The sequence below is a fragment of the Bos taurus genome, chromosome 7 (assembly GCF_002263795.3).
Source record: "Bos taurus isolate L1 Dominette 01449 registration number 42190680 breed Hereford chromosome 7, ARS-UCD2.0, whole genome shotgun sequence".
In the NCBI taxonomy this organism is placed as follows: Eukaryota; Metazoa; Chordata; class Mammalia; order Artiodactyla; family Bovidae; genus Bos; species Bos taurus.
Genome location: NC_037334.1, coordinates 49406298 through 49419428, shown reverse-complemented (window position 1 = coordinate 49419428; position 13131 = coordinate 49406298). Strand labels below are relative to the sequence as shown.

At 36.7% G+C, this 13131-nt stretch overlaps 1 protein-coding gene across 15 annotated transcripts in view; it reads left to right on the top strand.

The window, feature by feature from the left end:
- FAM13B (family with sequence similarity 13 member B) overlaps positions 1-13131 on the top strand; it is a 95590-nt gene that overhangs the window by 78180 nt on the left and 4279 nt on the right. For 6 of the 15 annotated variants that reach the window (XM_024995185.2, XM_024995191.2, XM_024995190.2 and 3 more), the window contains 10 exons: positions 1026-1091; positions 2505-2715; positions 3276-3405; positions 4945-5026; positions 6643-6872; positions 9158-9241; positions 9471-9566; positions 11650-11733; positions 11829-11992; positions 12554-12655. In XM_024995185.2, coding sequence (XP_024850953.1) covers positions 1026-1091; positions 2505-2715; positions 3276-3405; positions 4945-5026; positions 6643-6872; positions 9158-9241; positions 9471-9566; positions 11650-11733; positions 11829-11992; positions 12554-12655 — 1249 coding nt within the window. The remainder of the gene's footprint in view (positions 1-1025; positions 1092-2504; positions 2716-3275; positions 3406-4944; positions 5027-6642; positions 6873-9157; positions 9242-9470; positions 9567-11649; positions 11734-11828; positions 11993-12553; positions 12656-13131) is intronic. The other 9 variants (XM_024995194.2, XM_024995189.2, XM_024995199.2 and 6 more) reach the window with 3 other exon arrangements.

The following is a 13131-nucleotide window of genomic DNA, read 5'->3' as shown; positions in this document are numbered from 1 at the left end:
GAGAGCCTGATGCTAGGCTCTCTTTTGTTGCCTTGTTGGAATCCACTGACTCTTTACAAATTGTTGTGGTAGGGAAGGGAAGGTCACTATGTACTCCTGATCCCTGATTTTCAGTGTCTGAGCTGCCCTGGCTCAACAGCTGTGACAAGTCCACATAGACCTCCTCCTGGCTTTTCCAGGAATACGGGTCAGTGACTTGCAGAGAGCCAACAGCAGTCGACACCTGAGTGAACTTCTCAGCCATGAACTCTGCATGTGCTTGGGAGAGTGGCTGTTAGCAGACCATGTTGCTCCTTCCACTTGTGCCCACAATACAGAGACTGATTTTCCATAACTGGGAGTTTAGGATATTCTAAAATAATAGTCTTCCTCAAGAAACCAAATTACTTTAGATCTGCATACCTTGGAAAAAGAGATGTACCCCATTTGAAATGACTCTTAACAGAGAAGTAGGGTGACTTCAAATGGAGGACCATCTCATTCTTCCTAAGTATATGGGTCTTGGGTTTTTGTATTGTTCCAAGGGTAGTCAGCAAAATGCAGTTAGTGAATGGGTAGCACATGTCTGCCACCAGTATGCATTTGTAGCCATCCAAAGGTCTTGGTTTTTAATGGAAGTGGACATCTTCAGATTCTTACCTGCTGGCTCTTGTATGAGATAACAGTAGAATCTTTTTGTAGAGCAAACTAAGGGAAATATTTTTCTGTCAAATTGTTTATACTGAAAAGCTTCCACAGTACCTGATTAAGTTTCCATTTCTTCAGTTTTATGTTTGAGTTTTAATAGAACAGCACTACTTTAATTTTTTTGCCTTGCTTGCTGAAATGGAAATGTATGTTTGTGTTTGTTTTTAAAGTTTGGTTAGTAGTAATTTCTTTGAATAAAGTTTTTGAGCAGAATGCCTAACAGGTTTTAGGGAAATGTTTTTGGTATCTTTGGCTTTGTGTTAGTTATGTGTATGGTTTGTTCTGACTGTGCTGTGTGTTCACTTTAGTATTTTTTGCCATTTTTTCCATTTTATTAGCGTCATGCCCTATCACTTTTCCCCTCATTGATTTCAAAACAATGCATCTGCAGAGAGATGGGGAGGGTAAGTATGGTTCACCATAGTTTAGCTTTTTTGCCTTTTTATGGTTCACTTTGTTTGCCTTTTTATTAGCCCTTCTCCTGCTGTCCCCAAATATTAGGAAAACTGTTCTGGGTTAAAAATGATACCCAGAAAATACTGTTTTTTGTTAGTTCCCTCTTTTTCTTAAAACAGGAGATTTCTCATAAAATGTTTATTACCAGTTACTTATTTTCTGGGAAGCAGGTACAAGGGTTGCTTTGAAAATCACTTTATTGCTGGGTTTATTACGGGATTGCACGCTATGTACCCAATTTTTAGTTATCAGATAGATCTGGGCTTTAAAAAACGAAGTTGATTATGTTCTTATTATCCTGAAAAAATGTAATGCTTTAAATTGCTAATGCATAAAGTTAAACTAAATTAGTAGCAGTTCATAGGTATTGTGCAAAAAAAAAAAGTCATTCTTGCTTTTTGACACTGTCAAGCCAATTTTTGCATCCTAAAATATTTAACTCATTTTTGCTATTAAAAGCCATAGCATCAAAATTTACACTATAGTCATATATTAAGTTAATGTGTAGATGGAAAAGTCCCTATCCCCTCCCCAAATCAAGGGGGATACTTGAAGATAATTATGTATTTGGAGTATATTTGTGGGTTGTGTGTTTATCTGTATGTGTTCTGTATGTAATCAAGCCTTATTTGTGCAGAGACATCAGATACCTCAATATGGCTTCATATGAGAACTTATAGGATAACTCCAATAAAATAAATGTACTTAAGAAGGAGTACTGCTGTTAAATTTTGTGTTGTTAATACTTTTGGGTTTAATTATTAAAATATGTATTATACACAGAAATCCTGTAGCAGAAAATAACCACCTCTGTTTAATGTTAGAGTCCTGGTATTGTCAGGTGAATTAGCTGCTTGTTTATAAATCTAACAATTCTTTTGTTGGAGTCCAAGAGCCATTTGCTGAGTATTCTGAATAGCATGGGGAATAGCTTCCACTTCTTAACATAGTCACTTGACAGTGAGGGACAATTTATTCATCTGGCAGCATTTGGCTCAGTTAAATTCCCAATTAAGGACTGTTAAATGTTTACTGTTTCTAAATGAAGACTTTTCCCTACTGGAAAAATAGCATTTAGTATAATTTTGAAGAGCTTGACAGTGTCCCTTCTTGCTTTGTGACTGGGTTCAGAAATTTAAAGTGTAACTCCTTATGTGAAATTAGGACTGAAGTAAAAAGTGAAGCTCAGACAACTTTAAACAATAGTAGGCTGTATGAAGATCCTAGGAGCCCATAAATATTATATTATATGAACCACTACAGAATGATATGGTTTAAAGAACATATAGCTGATACTGTGTGACTTTTTTTCATACAGAACCAAGAGACCCATGGTACTATTCTTTATGTTTGTTTTCCAGAGCCATTTCCTGCTTTTAAGTCTTGGCAGGAAGACTCTGAGTCTGGAGAAGCTCAGCTGTCTCCACAAGCTGGAAGAATGAATCATCACCCCCTGGAAGAAGACTGTCCTCCAGTGTTATCACATCGGAGTTTAGATTTTGGGCAAAGCCAGCGTTTCCTACATGATCCAGAAATGTTGGATTCCTCATCTAAAGCACTTTCTTTTGCTAGGTAAGTGATGTTTATGTTTTTATGGGCAGTGAATCCTATCACATACCCAGGTCCTTTGAGAGATTTTAATCCTCTAGGCCTATAGTTGAAAGCTTTCTTCCCAATTTCATGAAGCATGCTTTTGTGGTTTATTATTTTGAGTGCCCCCAAATTGAGTTCTTTGAGCGTCTGTTAAGGTTTGCTCTCTAATAGACATCTTTCCGTGATGTATTTATTTATTCATTCATGACTGAAATTGATCCTGAAAGTTAAAACGTTTCCTTTACAGTTTGGACACCAAAAGAGCTCTAAGCTGCTTGGTGTCTTTGTGTTTTATCTGCATTTGCCCAAGCGCCTTTTGAATAATTCCAGATTGTTTTCATTGCTACTGTGTTAGCTTTTTGTGGTCTCTAGCGTAGTTCAAGTTTCTTTCTACCATTTGTCCTTCAGTGTTAGGGGTTTAATTGCACTTAAAAAATTTACTTCTTGATAATAGTGTGATGTTTTATCAGGGTAATAGGAGAGATGGTGTTGATAACTTGAAAATTTAACTACAGTGTTCACCTCTTGTTTTAATTCAGGATTCGAAGATCATCCTTTAGTTCAAAAGATGAAAAAAGAGAGGACAGAACACCATATCAATTAGTCAAGAAACTTCAGAAAAAAATCAGACAATTTGAGGAACAATTTGAAAGGGAAAGAAATGGCAAGGTGAGTTTGTAACACTGCCCATTGTAAAGTAGATCTGTTGGAACTTAGAGGACATTCTCCCATCTCTTACCTGGGAGAGAGAACTAATCTAAGACGTCCAGAAAAATAGCGCTTATATAGATCTGAGATTATATAGTTCCTTGTCACCCCACTCCAGTACTCTTGCCTGGAAAATCCCATGGATGGAGGAGCCTGGTGGGCTGCAGTCCATGGGGTCTCGAGGAGTTGGACATGACTGAGCAACGTCACTTTTCACTTTTCACTTTCCTGCATTGGAGAAGGAAATGGCAACCCACTCCAGTATTCTTGCCTGGAGAATCCCAGGGATGGCGGAGCCTGGTGGGCTGCCGTCTATGGGGTCGCACAGAGACTAAAGCGACTTAGCAGCAGCAGCAGCAGCAGCAGCAGCAGCAGCAGCAGCCGCCTTCTGATTCCGGACTAGTATTCTTGCCATTGTACCACTGAATTTTTGTATTCCTGTTGGAAAAGAGCTTGTTGAATTTTAAGGCAAATACTTTACATTGACAAATTATATTAATGCTATTTCTGCTCCCTCAAAAACCACAGGTAGCCAGGGGAGGTGGGCGTGAAGGGGTGAGATATTTAATCGTTAGAACATGTGAAGTAGGTAAAGTCTTATACTTGAAGTCAGAAGACGTTTAGTTAGATCTGCTTTCTGCCAGTTGCTAGACCCTCCTCTGAGAGAGCTTTACTTAATATCTTGCCCTGTCTACTTAAAGTAAGATAAATGAAGATTGAGTGAACTCTCTGCTGTGAACACTGTCAAATACTATTTGAGCAGAAATTAAAATAACCTTTGGGACTTCCTGGTGGTCCAGTGGTTAAGACTCCACACTTCCATGTAAGGAGGTGAGGGTTCCATTCCTGGTGAGGGGACTAAGATCCTGTATGCCACACTGCATGCTGCAAAAAAAACTCAAAAAAACACCCCAACAATAACAACAACAAAAAACCCCACGTTGCATACCCACAAAGATTTTAATGATTGTTTCTTATATTTTTTTTAGGATCTCATTTATTAATTTTACTGAGGTATTAACAGATTTCTTAAAAACATTATCTTTATGAAGAAACAGTGTCAATCTATGAGTAGATTTATAGTCGTAGAGTTGTTGTAGGTTGGATTATCTAGGAAGCATGCTGCGACAGAGATATCAGTGCATGCCATTTCCAAGGGAGTGTTTAGGGAGAATTGCAGCTGTAAGGAGTAAGGCAGCATGGTTGAGAGGAGAATGTAGACCTGGGATATAGTTGCATTCATGGCCTCAGCCTGATTCCACAGTGTTTCCAACTAGGATGGCTGAATTAATATGATTCAGGATTGACTGAATTAAGATGAAGAAGTCAGGCCTTTTTAATCCTATATAACCAGTCATGGATATGAGCTGCTCTGGAGGAGGGGTTTGTAACCTTGGGCCAGGCAGCTCATGTGGGCAAAGGCAATTCCTAGAGAGGGACTTAGCACAGACAGGGGTTGATGAGTGCATAATCTGTGATTCTGTTTTTCTAATTTTTCAGCCCTCCTACAGTGATATAGCAGCCAATCCAAAGGTATTAAAATGGATGACAGAGCTCACCAAACTGCGAAAGCAAATTAAAGGTATAAAATGGGCATTTTTTCAATATAATTGCATTTTAAAATATTCTTTATAATAATATCTGAGCATTATAGTTATAATTTTTGATAACTTTAAATCTTGAACACTGGCAAAATAAAAGTTCTCTTATTTTTTTTATTAGTTATAATCAAAGTTTAAATACTATATTGTATTCTTCCAAATGTCTTTCCTCTTCTTTGATTAATAATAGTCTTTTGATGGGTGCTCTAGATGGTATTGTATTGTGAAGTTTGTATGAGTATTTCAAATATTAAGCAGTTTTGAGTTTGGGTAGGTATTAAGAATTTTTGATGGGTATTTCATCTAAGATTGAGAATATCTAATCATCAATCATTTATACTACAAAGACTAAATTATAAGTTGTGTTGAATCAAAAACTGGGTCTTGTGTTACTGGGTGTCAGCCCAGTATAGCAGTTGCTAAGATATATTTACTTTGTGGGTATTTAGTGAATATGCTTTTTAATGATTGTTAGTACTTAAAGAATTATCTGTACCAAGTGTGGATGTATAAGATGGAGTATCACATTTGGTTTACTCATTTGAATTTATAAAACAAAAATTTTAATGTCTATAAGTACCAAGTACTTGAAGACATCTGAGGTTGTAGCGGTGAACAAGACTGAGTCCCTGTTGTCATTTAAGTTTATTTACATTCTTATGGTTAATTAAGTTCTCCTACCTATTTAGAATTTTCCTTTACAATTCTGTAAAAAATTTTCTCATTTAACACCAGTTTCCAACCATAAATGAAAATCACTACTTTTAATGTATTACTAATGAGTGTTATTAAATTATTAGCCTCCTAATTTCCCAGTTTTCTTTCACTCTTACTGTCCTACAGTAAGTGCATTCTCTGCATCCAGAATTATTTTTTATTAAAAAACTATGTACTGTCTTATTTATAGCTCTTCAGTGGGCTTCCTTTTCCACTTAGAACAAAGTTCAAACCCTTTGCTGGCTTTCAAGGCTTTTTATACTCTGCCCTTTCCCCCCATTTTATCACTTTTCCTTATTTTCTGTTTTTTAAAATATGTCATGGTTTAAGAACATTGGCTTGGCTGTTGCCTCAACTGAGCAGAAATGTTCTTCCCCTAAATCTTCTATACTAGGTTAGTCCCTTTTTATTCCTTGTTCAGCTAGGATGTCACCATCTCAGAAAGGCCTTCTTTATCAGTTCCATCCAAAGGAGCTGCTCTTTCAAAAAGCATGTCTCTTTAACATTGTGACATCATTCTGTTTTATCTTCTTTATAGCACTTAGCACTCACTGAAATTATTTTATGAATCTAATTACTTAGTTTTTATTTTTTACTTCCTGAGTATATGACAACAGAGACCATGTCTGTTTGTTTACTGCTGTTACGCTCATCAGAGCATCTTACTCTAGTAGGCATTGTATGAATATTGGTTGAAAGAAAAATCATACAGTTCTCCTGGTATATATATAATTTAAATATTTCATGTGATCTTGAAATACCTGAGCCTGTGTGTTGTCGATGTATACTTTCCTCTTGTATGTCTTGCGTCTCTTTTGATTTAGTTGAATTTTAGCTAAAATCAGTGGTACTGATTTATCCTCTTGATTTTAAAACGTAGATGCAAAACACAAAACTTCTGATGGAGAATTTGTACCTCAGACACGTCCACGTAGTAACACTCTTCCAAAAAGCTTTGGCTCTTCTCTAGACCATGAAGATGAAGAGAATGAAGATGACTCCAAGGTCATTCACAAGGAGAAGAAGCCATCTAAGGAAGCAACACTTGAACTTATTCTGAAAAGACTCAAAGAAAAACGTGTCGAGAGGTGTCTTCCAGAAGATATCAAAGTAATCTTGAGCTGTGGTTTTTGCCCAGGCTAGCCTTTAGAATCACTGAAATAAAATAATTGAGATAGAGGCATAATGATGTCTAGGTAATCTGCTGCCCTGAGTCAACAAGTTTGCAGTTAAGAAAAATGTTTTTATCAGCACAACATAAGTGCCTGAGTCACAATAATAAAACTAAAAAAACTTGAATGTGATCTGTTCACTTACATTGGAATCAGTTAGCAAGATGAGTGTGTTTGATATACCTGAGTTTGAATCTTGGTCTTGTATCTTAGTAGTTGCATGTATTAAACTCTTAGCTTATTATGCCAGTTTCTGACTGTGCATTCTTCCAGTGAATCCCTTCAGTAGCCATGTGACTGTGATTATGTCCATTAAAATGACACAGTATACAAAACGCATTGCCTAGGGTAGTCCTGGTCAAGGCACTTGGCACCCAAGATCATTTATCAGATGAAGTTTGCTGAAAGAGTGCAGAGGTAGATTGCTTGAGGTGAACTTTTAGTGATGAATCTTGATGTGCACCCCTCTTGACAACAGAGTACACCTCATGGTCTCAATATTAGAGTCTTTCTCCCTTCAAACAGAGCTGGCTTAGAAATTCTAGTAGCTGCCCTCCCCAGTTTTTCTTGGTTTTGCTTTTATGTTATACCAACCTCCTCTCCTCCCCACTCCCTTTCCTATAAATGATTTTGATTGGAGAAGGAAATGGCAACCCACTCCAGTGTTTTTGCCTGGAGAATCCCAGGGACAAGGGAGCCTGGTGGGCTGCCGTCTGTGGGGTTGCACAGAGTTGGACACAACTGAAGTGACTTAGCAGTAGCAGCAGGAGCTTTATTCAGATTCATTCTCCTAGGTTTAAGATTTAAACTTGAGGTTGTAATCAGTGTTTTACAAAGTTTACGCTACTCAATGTACTTAATATAAAATTCTTGTTATAGAAAGTACGTATCCTCTGAATTTTTTATTTTTACCTCTTATTTTCATTCTGGTGGTAAACAGGGTCGATGTAACCACTCCTGGTAGTAACTGGAAGGCTTCCCTGGTGGCTCAGTGATAAAAAAAATCTGCCTGCAATGCAGGAGATGTGGGTTTGATCCCCGGGTTGGGAAGATCTGTGGAGGAGGACTTGGCAACCCACTCCAGTATTCTTGCCTGGAAAATCCCATGGACAGAGGAGCCTGGTGGGCTACAGTCCATGGGTCACAAGAGAGTCAGACATGGCTTAGCGGCTAAACAACAACAGAGAGTAACTGGAGAGTTTGTTTGATTTAAAGTATAGTCTGTGGAACATTGGTTCATTGGTATGTTAAAGGTCATGCTGTCAAACAGAGGGAGAGGGGGTTATGGACAGATAAATTTGGGGCTCCTGCCTACTACCATTGGAGTACTAAAAAATGTCAGAAGAGTATCTTATTTTCAGTATTAAAAAAATGCCGGGTGAAGGGGAGCAGAAATCATAGCGTAGAAGTCTAGGGTCACAAATCGATATTGTTGAGCTCTTTTCAGGAGCTTTCCACTATACTAGTACCAAATTTTCTTAATAGTTTAGGAGAAATACCAAGTTATAAGATCTATACTTGTGTATGCATGCATTTTGAATATGTGCTCACACACAACAAAATTATAATGCTAATAAAAGATTATGTGCAAAATTAAGATAATAGGCATTTATTTTGTTTATTGTATGCTGAGAAGGCACTGTGTAAATGCCTTTACAATGTATTAACTTGTTTAGTCCTCATTGGAATTCTATGAGGTAGGTGAAAGTGAGAGAGGTGAAAGTGAAAGTTGCTCAGTCGTGTCCGACTCTTGGAGACCCCATGGGCTATACAGTCCATGGAATTCTCCAGGCCAGAATACTGGAGTGGATAGCCTTTCCCTTTTCCAGGGTATATTCCCAACCCAGGGATTGAACCCAGGTCTCCCACATTGCAGGCAGTTTCTTTATCAGCTAAGCCACATGGGAAGCCCTATGAGATAGGTGATGTTATCCCCATTTACAGATTAGGATATTGAACGAAAAGAAGGTAACTAACCCAAGGTCACTAAGCTCTTGTGTTCATAACTTATTCAGATAAAATATAAATCAAACCACCAGAGGGAATTGGTACCTAGTTACTAGAAGATCAGATTCTCTAGGAGACTGAAAAGCGTTGCCTACAAATCCATAAGGAAAAGATGTGTTCTTATTAACCTAAGGGCTGATCCTTTCAACCAAATTACTTACATTGCTGAAGGGAATGATGTGGCTAATGGGAGGGTTTTTTTTTTTTTAATTCTAGAAAATGACAAAAGATCATTTGGTAGAAGAGAAAACTTCTCTCCAGAAAAGTCTTCTTTATTATGAAAGTCAACATGGAAGGCCGGTAATGTTTCTCTTGATGAAAAGATTTGATTTCCTGTCTTAAAAGAACATGAATCACTTTTGTGGCCCACATCTTCGAGCTGTTTCATAGAGCATTGTTTCCTACATTTGGATGATTACCTGCCTATTTAAAATAACTTTTTAAAAATTGGAGGGAAAGTCATATTGCCTAATATTTTAGAAATTTTAGATTTCAGATAACTAGGTGATTTCCGTTTTTCTTGCTTCAGGTGACCAGGGAAGAAAGGCATATTGTTAAACCTCTCTATGATAGATACAGACTTGTAAAACAGATGCTGACAAGAGCTAGCATCACTCCTGTCCTTGTAAGTAAAACATGCGAGTATTTATCTAGTTCATTTTACCAAGACCCACTCTTTGCAAAAAAGTCCATACAGTAGTATATTGGAGAAATACACAGCCAAGATAACAAGGATTGTGTATGTAAGGTGAGGTTACTGTTTTTAAAATAACAGGAAATTAATAAGTGCCTACTACTATCTCCCAGGCACTCTTACAAGCATTTTAATCTATGATTATGTTATTAAGTCCTGACAAGTTAAGTTACAACAGATAGAGGATGGTAACCTCATTTCACAGGTGATGAAATTGAGACTCAGGAGTGATGTGCCCAAGGTCATCTACTTATAGAATTAAAAACTCAATATTTCAGACCCTTGCCTAATTTCTTTCCATTTAAATTCAAGTCTTTGAAAATACATCACTCTTGTGATGGCCATCAGTTCCCTTAACTGCAGAATAATATAAACCTATTTGTTCATCTTTTTAAATAAAAAAGTCTATTAAAATAATACGTATTCATATATGTGTGCATTTTTTTTAAAAGAAAATTCTTAATAACTTCGTGCATATTGAGTGCTATCTCCAAGTTAACCATTAGATGGTAGGGCTCTAGCTGTGTCTCAGGCTCAAATAGAAGACAGCATGTAGCCCATTCTGCATCAGTGAATTCATTCTTCGGAGCTTATAGTTTATGTAAACTTGCTGGCCATTTTTATGTTGATGGCCTCTTGAATAGCGGTTCCCTTTAGGCTTTTATATTTAACCCTTACAGAAACATTCTTTTTTAAACTGGCCATTTTTTTAGTTGGCTGTCACTCAACAGAACTTTATTTAGATATAAGCAGTTTTCTTTGAACAATGAATCATGTATAGTGTATACTCTTTTTCACACATAGCTAGTTTATTTAATACTGGTTTTATCTTTTGATTACAAAGTGTTTCTGTGTGTCTCTGATGTTTTCATAATTCCCTAATAGTATAAGTAGTCTTTGAATTTATTTATGAAAATCACCTTAGAATTCCACAGGTTTGTCTTTAAAAACTGAGTCTATAGGAAGCATTTCTAGATCTTATGGACTCCTAAATTTGACTATCATAAAGAGAAATTTGGAGTCTAAAAGTTAAGCCAAGAGAATAGGAGAGAATCGTTTTTCCAACAAATGGTGCTGGCAGTTCCTCAAAAGTTTAAACATTGAGTTACTGTATAACATAGCAGTTCTCTTCCTTGGATATACCCAGGAGAATTGAAAACATTTGTCCACATAAAAATTTGTAGGCATGTCTTAAAAGTAGCATTATTCATAATAGCTAAAGTGTAAAAAACTGTCTAGATGTGCAGCCAACTGATAGATAAACATGATGAGGTATGTCTGTATGGTGGAATATTATTTGCTATGCAAAGGGATGAAGTACTGGTACACACTATAACATGGATAAATCTTGAAAAACACTTAGGTTAAGTGAAAAAAGCTGGACACAAAGGCCACTTAGTATATGATTCCGTTTGTATGAAATATCTAGAATAGACCAGCCCACTGAGACAGAAAATAGATTGTTGTTTGCCATGGGCTAGGGAGAGAGGGCTAATGAATACAGTTTCCTTTTAAGGTGATGAAATGTTCTAGAAACAGATAGTGGTGATGGTTGCACAACTTTGTGAATATACCAAACACCACTAAATTGTATACTGTAAAAGAGTGAATTTTATGGTATATGAATTACATCTTAATGAACTGTTATTTTTTTAAAAAGAAATATAAAGGGGTCCTCAGACCAAGAAAATTGACCACTTTGTTAAAAAGAAAAAATGTTCCCAATTAAATTATCAGTGACACTTCTTTAGTTAGAATTTTAAAAGCATTTATTGAATGAGCTCTTTAGAATTACCTAGACATAAATTATCATTTATCACTCTTATGCATGCATAACAAGTAAAAAGCAAAAATATAGTTAGAAATTCCTACAAACTTTTAAAGCATATGGTTAGGATTTTGAAAATAAAGTTTAAGATCTGTTAAAATAAAGTTTAAGATCTGTTATACTTTATCTGTAATAGCAAAGTGAATTTTCCTTGAATAATAAAAATGTGTATGTTTATTGTCACAGGGATCTCCATCCACCAAGCGAAGAGGTCAGATGTTACAGCCGATCATAGAGGGAGAAACTGCACATTTTTTTGAGGAAATCAAGGTAGTCCTTAAGAGAAATAATTCTGTGATCTTTTTCCTAAAGGAAAAGTTGAAACCATGGCATATTTGATTCTCTGTTTGCATATATATATTTAGGAAGAAGAAGAAGATGGTGTTTGTCTGTCCTCTGAGTTAAATGATATCTTGAAAACTGCTGTACAGGCACAGTCATCATTGGAAAACTCAGAATCTGATGTTGAAGAAAATCAGGAAAAACTGGCTCTAGATCTCCGATTGTCAAGTACTCGAGCAGCTTCTATGTATGTATCCTGGTTTGTGATTTTAGTCTATTTATGTAAGAAATACTCAAAAATTTAGATGCAAAGAAATTTCAGTGTTAAATAATTGAATACTTGGAGAGAATGAATGTAGTGCTCAAGAAATAAAATGATTTTAGAAAGTGTGCTTTACAAAATGTGTTGTCATTCACATTTTCTGAATTGAAAATTAGTGTGTGATAAAAATTGAAAGAAACTAAAGTCCTGCATTTGCTGTATGACAAAGTGCTGGAACCAGCTGAGAGTTATCTGTTCATTTATGCTCTGTCAGCTTCTTTACCTGATGCGGCCTTGGATTCTAATTCTTAGCCCTGGCATTACTTTAGGATCGTGTGGGAAGTTGTTTTGTGTTTGTTTTAAGTACTTATGCTGAGCCCTACAAGCAGCTATTCTGATTTAATTGTTCTAAGGTGAATCTTAGACATTGGTTATTCCAGAAGCCCACCAGCTGAGTTGATTTTGCAGCCAGGGTTAGAAACACTGTTAAGAACATGGTGAATTTAAAGTACCCTTTCAGATGTTTTCTTCCTGTTTGAATTTTAGGCCGGAATTGCTGGAACAACTTTGGAAAGCCAGAGCTGAAAAAAAGAAACTACGTAAAACATTACGGGACTTTGAAGAAGCATTTTATCAACAAAATGGAAGGTTTGTTTGAGCATCACAAAATTTAATCCTCTTTCTTCTTAAGTCACATGTCCTGCCCATATGTTGAAATAAATAGATAAGAATAGAAATAAATTGTGCATATAAGGATGCTAGCATTGAAAATAAAAGTAAAAAACCTTCCTTTATTCCTTGCGGCCCTGCTGTTGATGGCAGAAAAAGCTAGAGCTGGAATAAACAACATCTGACAAAACAAATCAGTATTGTCCTAGAGAGGTGTGGTTGAGTGGCAGTTATTTTAGGTTTCTTAATTCAGTATCCACCCTTTTGGATGGAGAAGGCAATGGCACCCCACTCCAGTACTCTTGCCTGGAAAATCCCGTGGATGGAGGAGCCTGGTGGGCTGCAGTCCACGGGGTCCCTAAGAGTTGGACACGACTGAGCGACTTCCCTTTCACTTTTCACTTTCATGCATTGGAGAAGGAAATGGCAACCCACTCCAGTACTCTTGCCTGGAG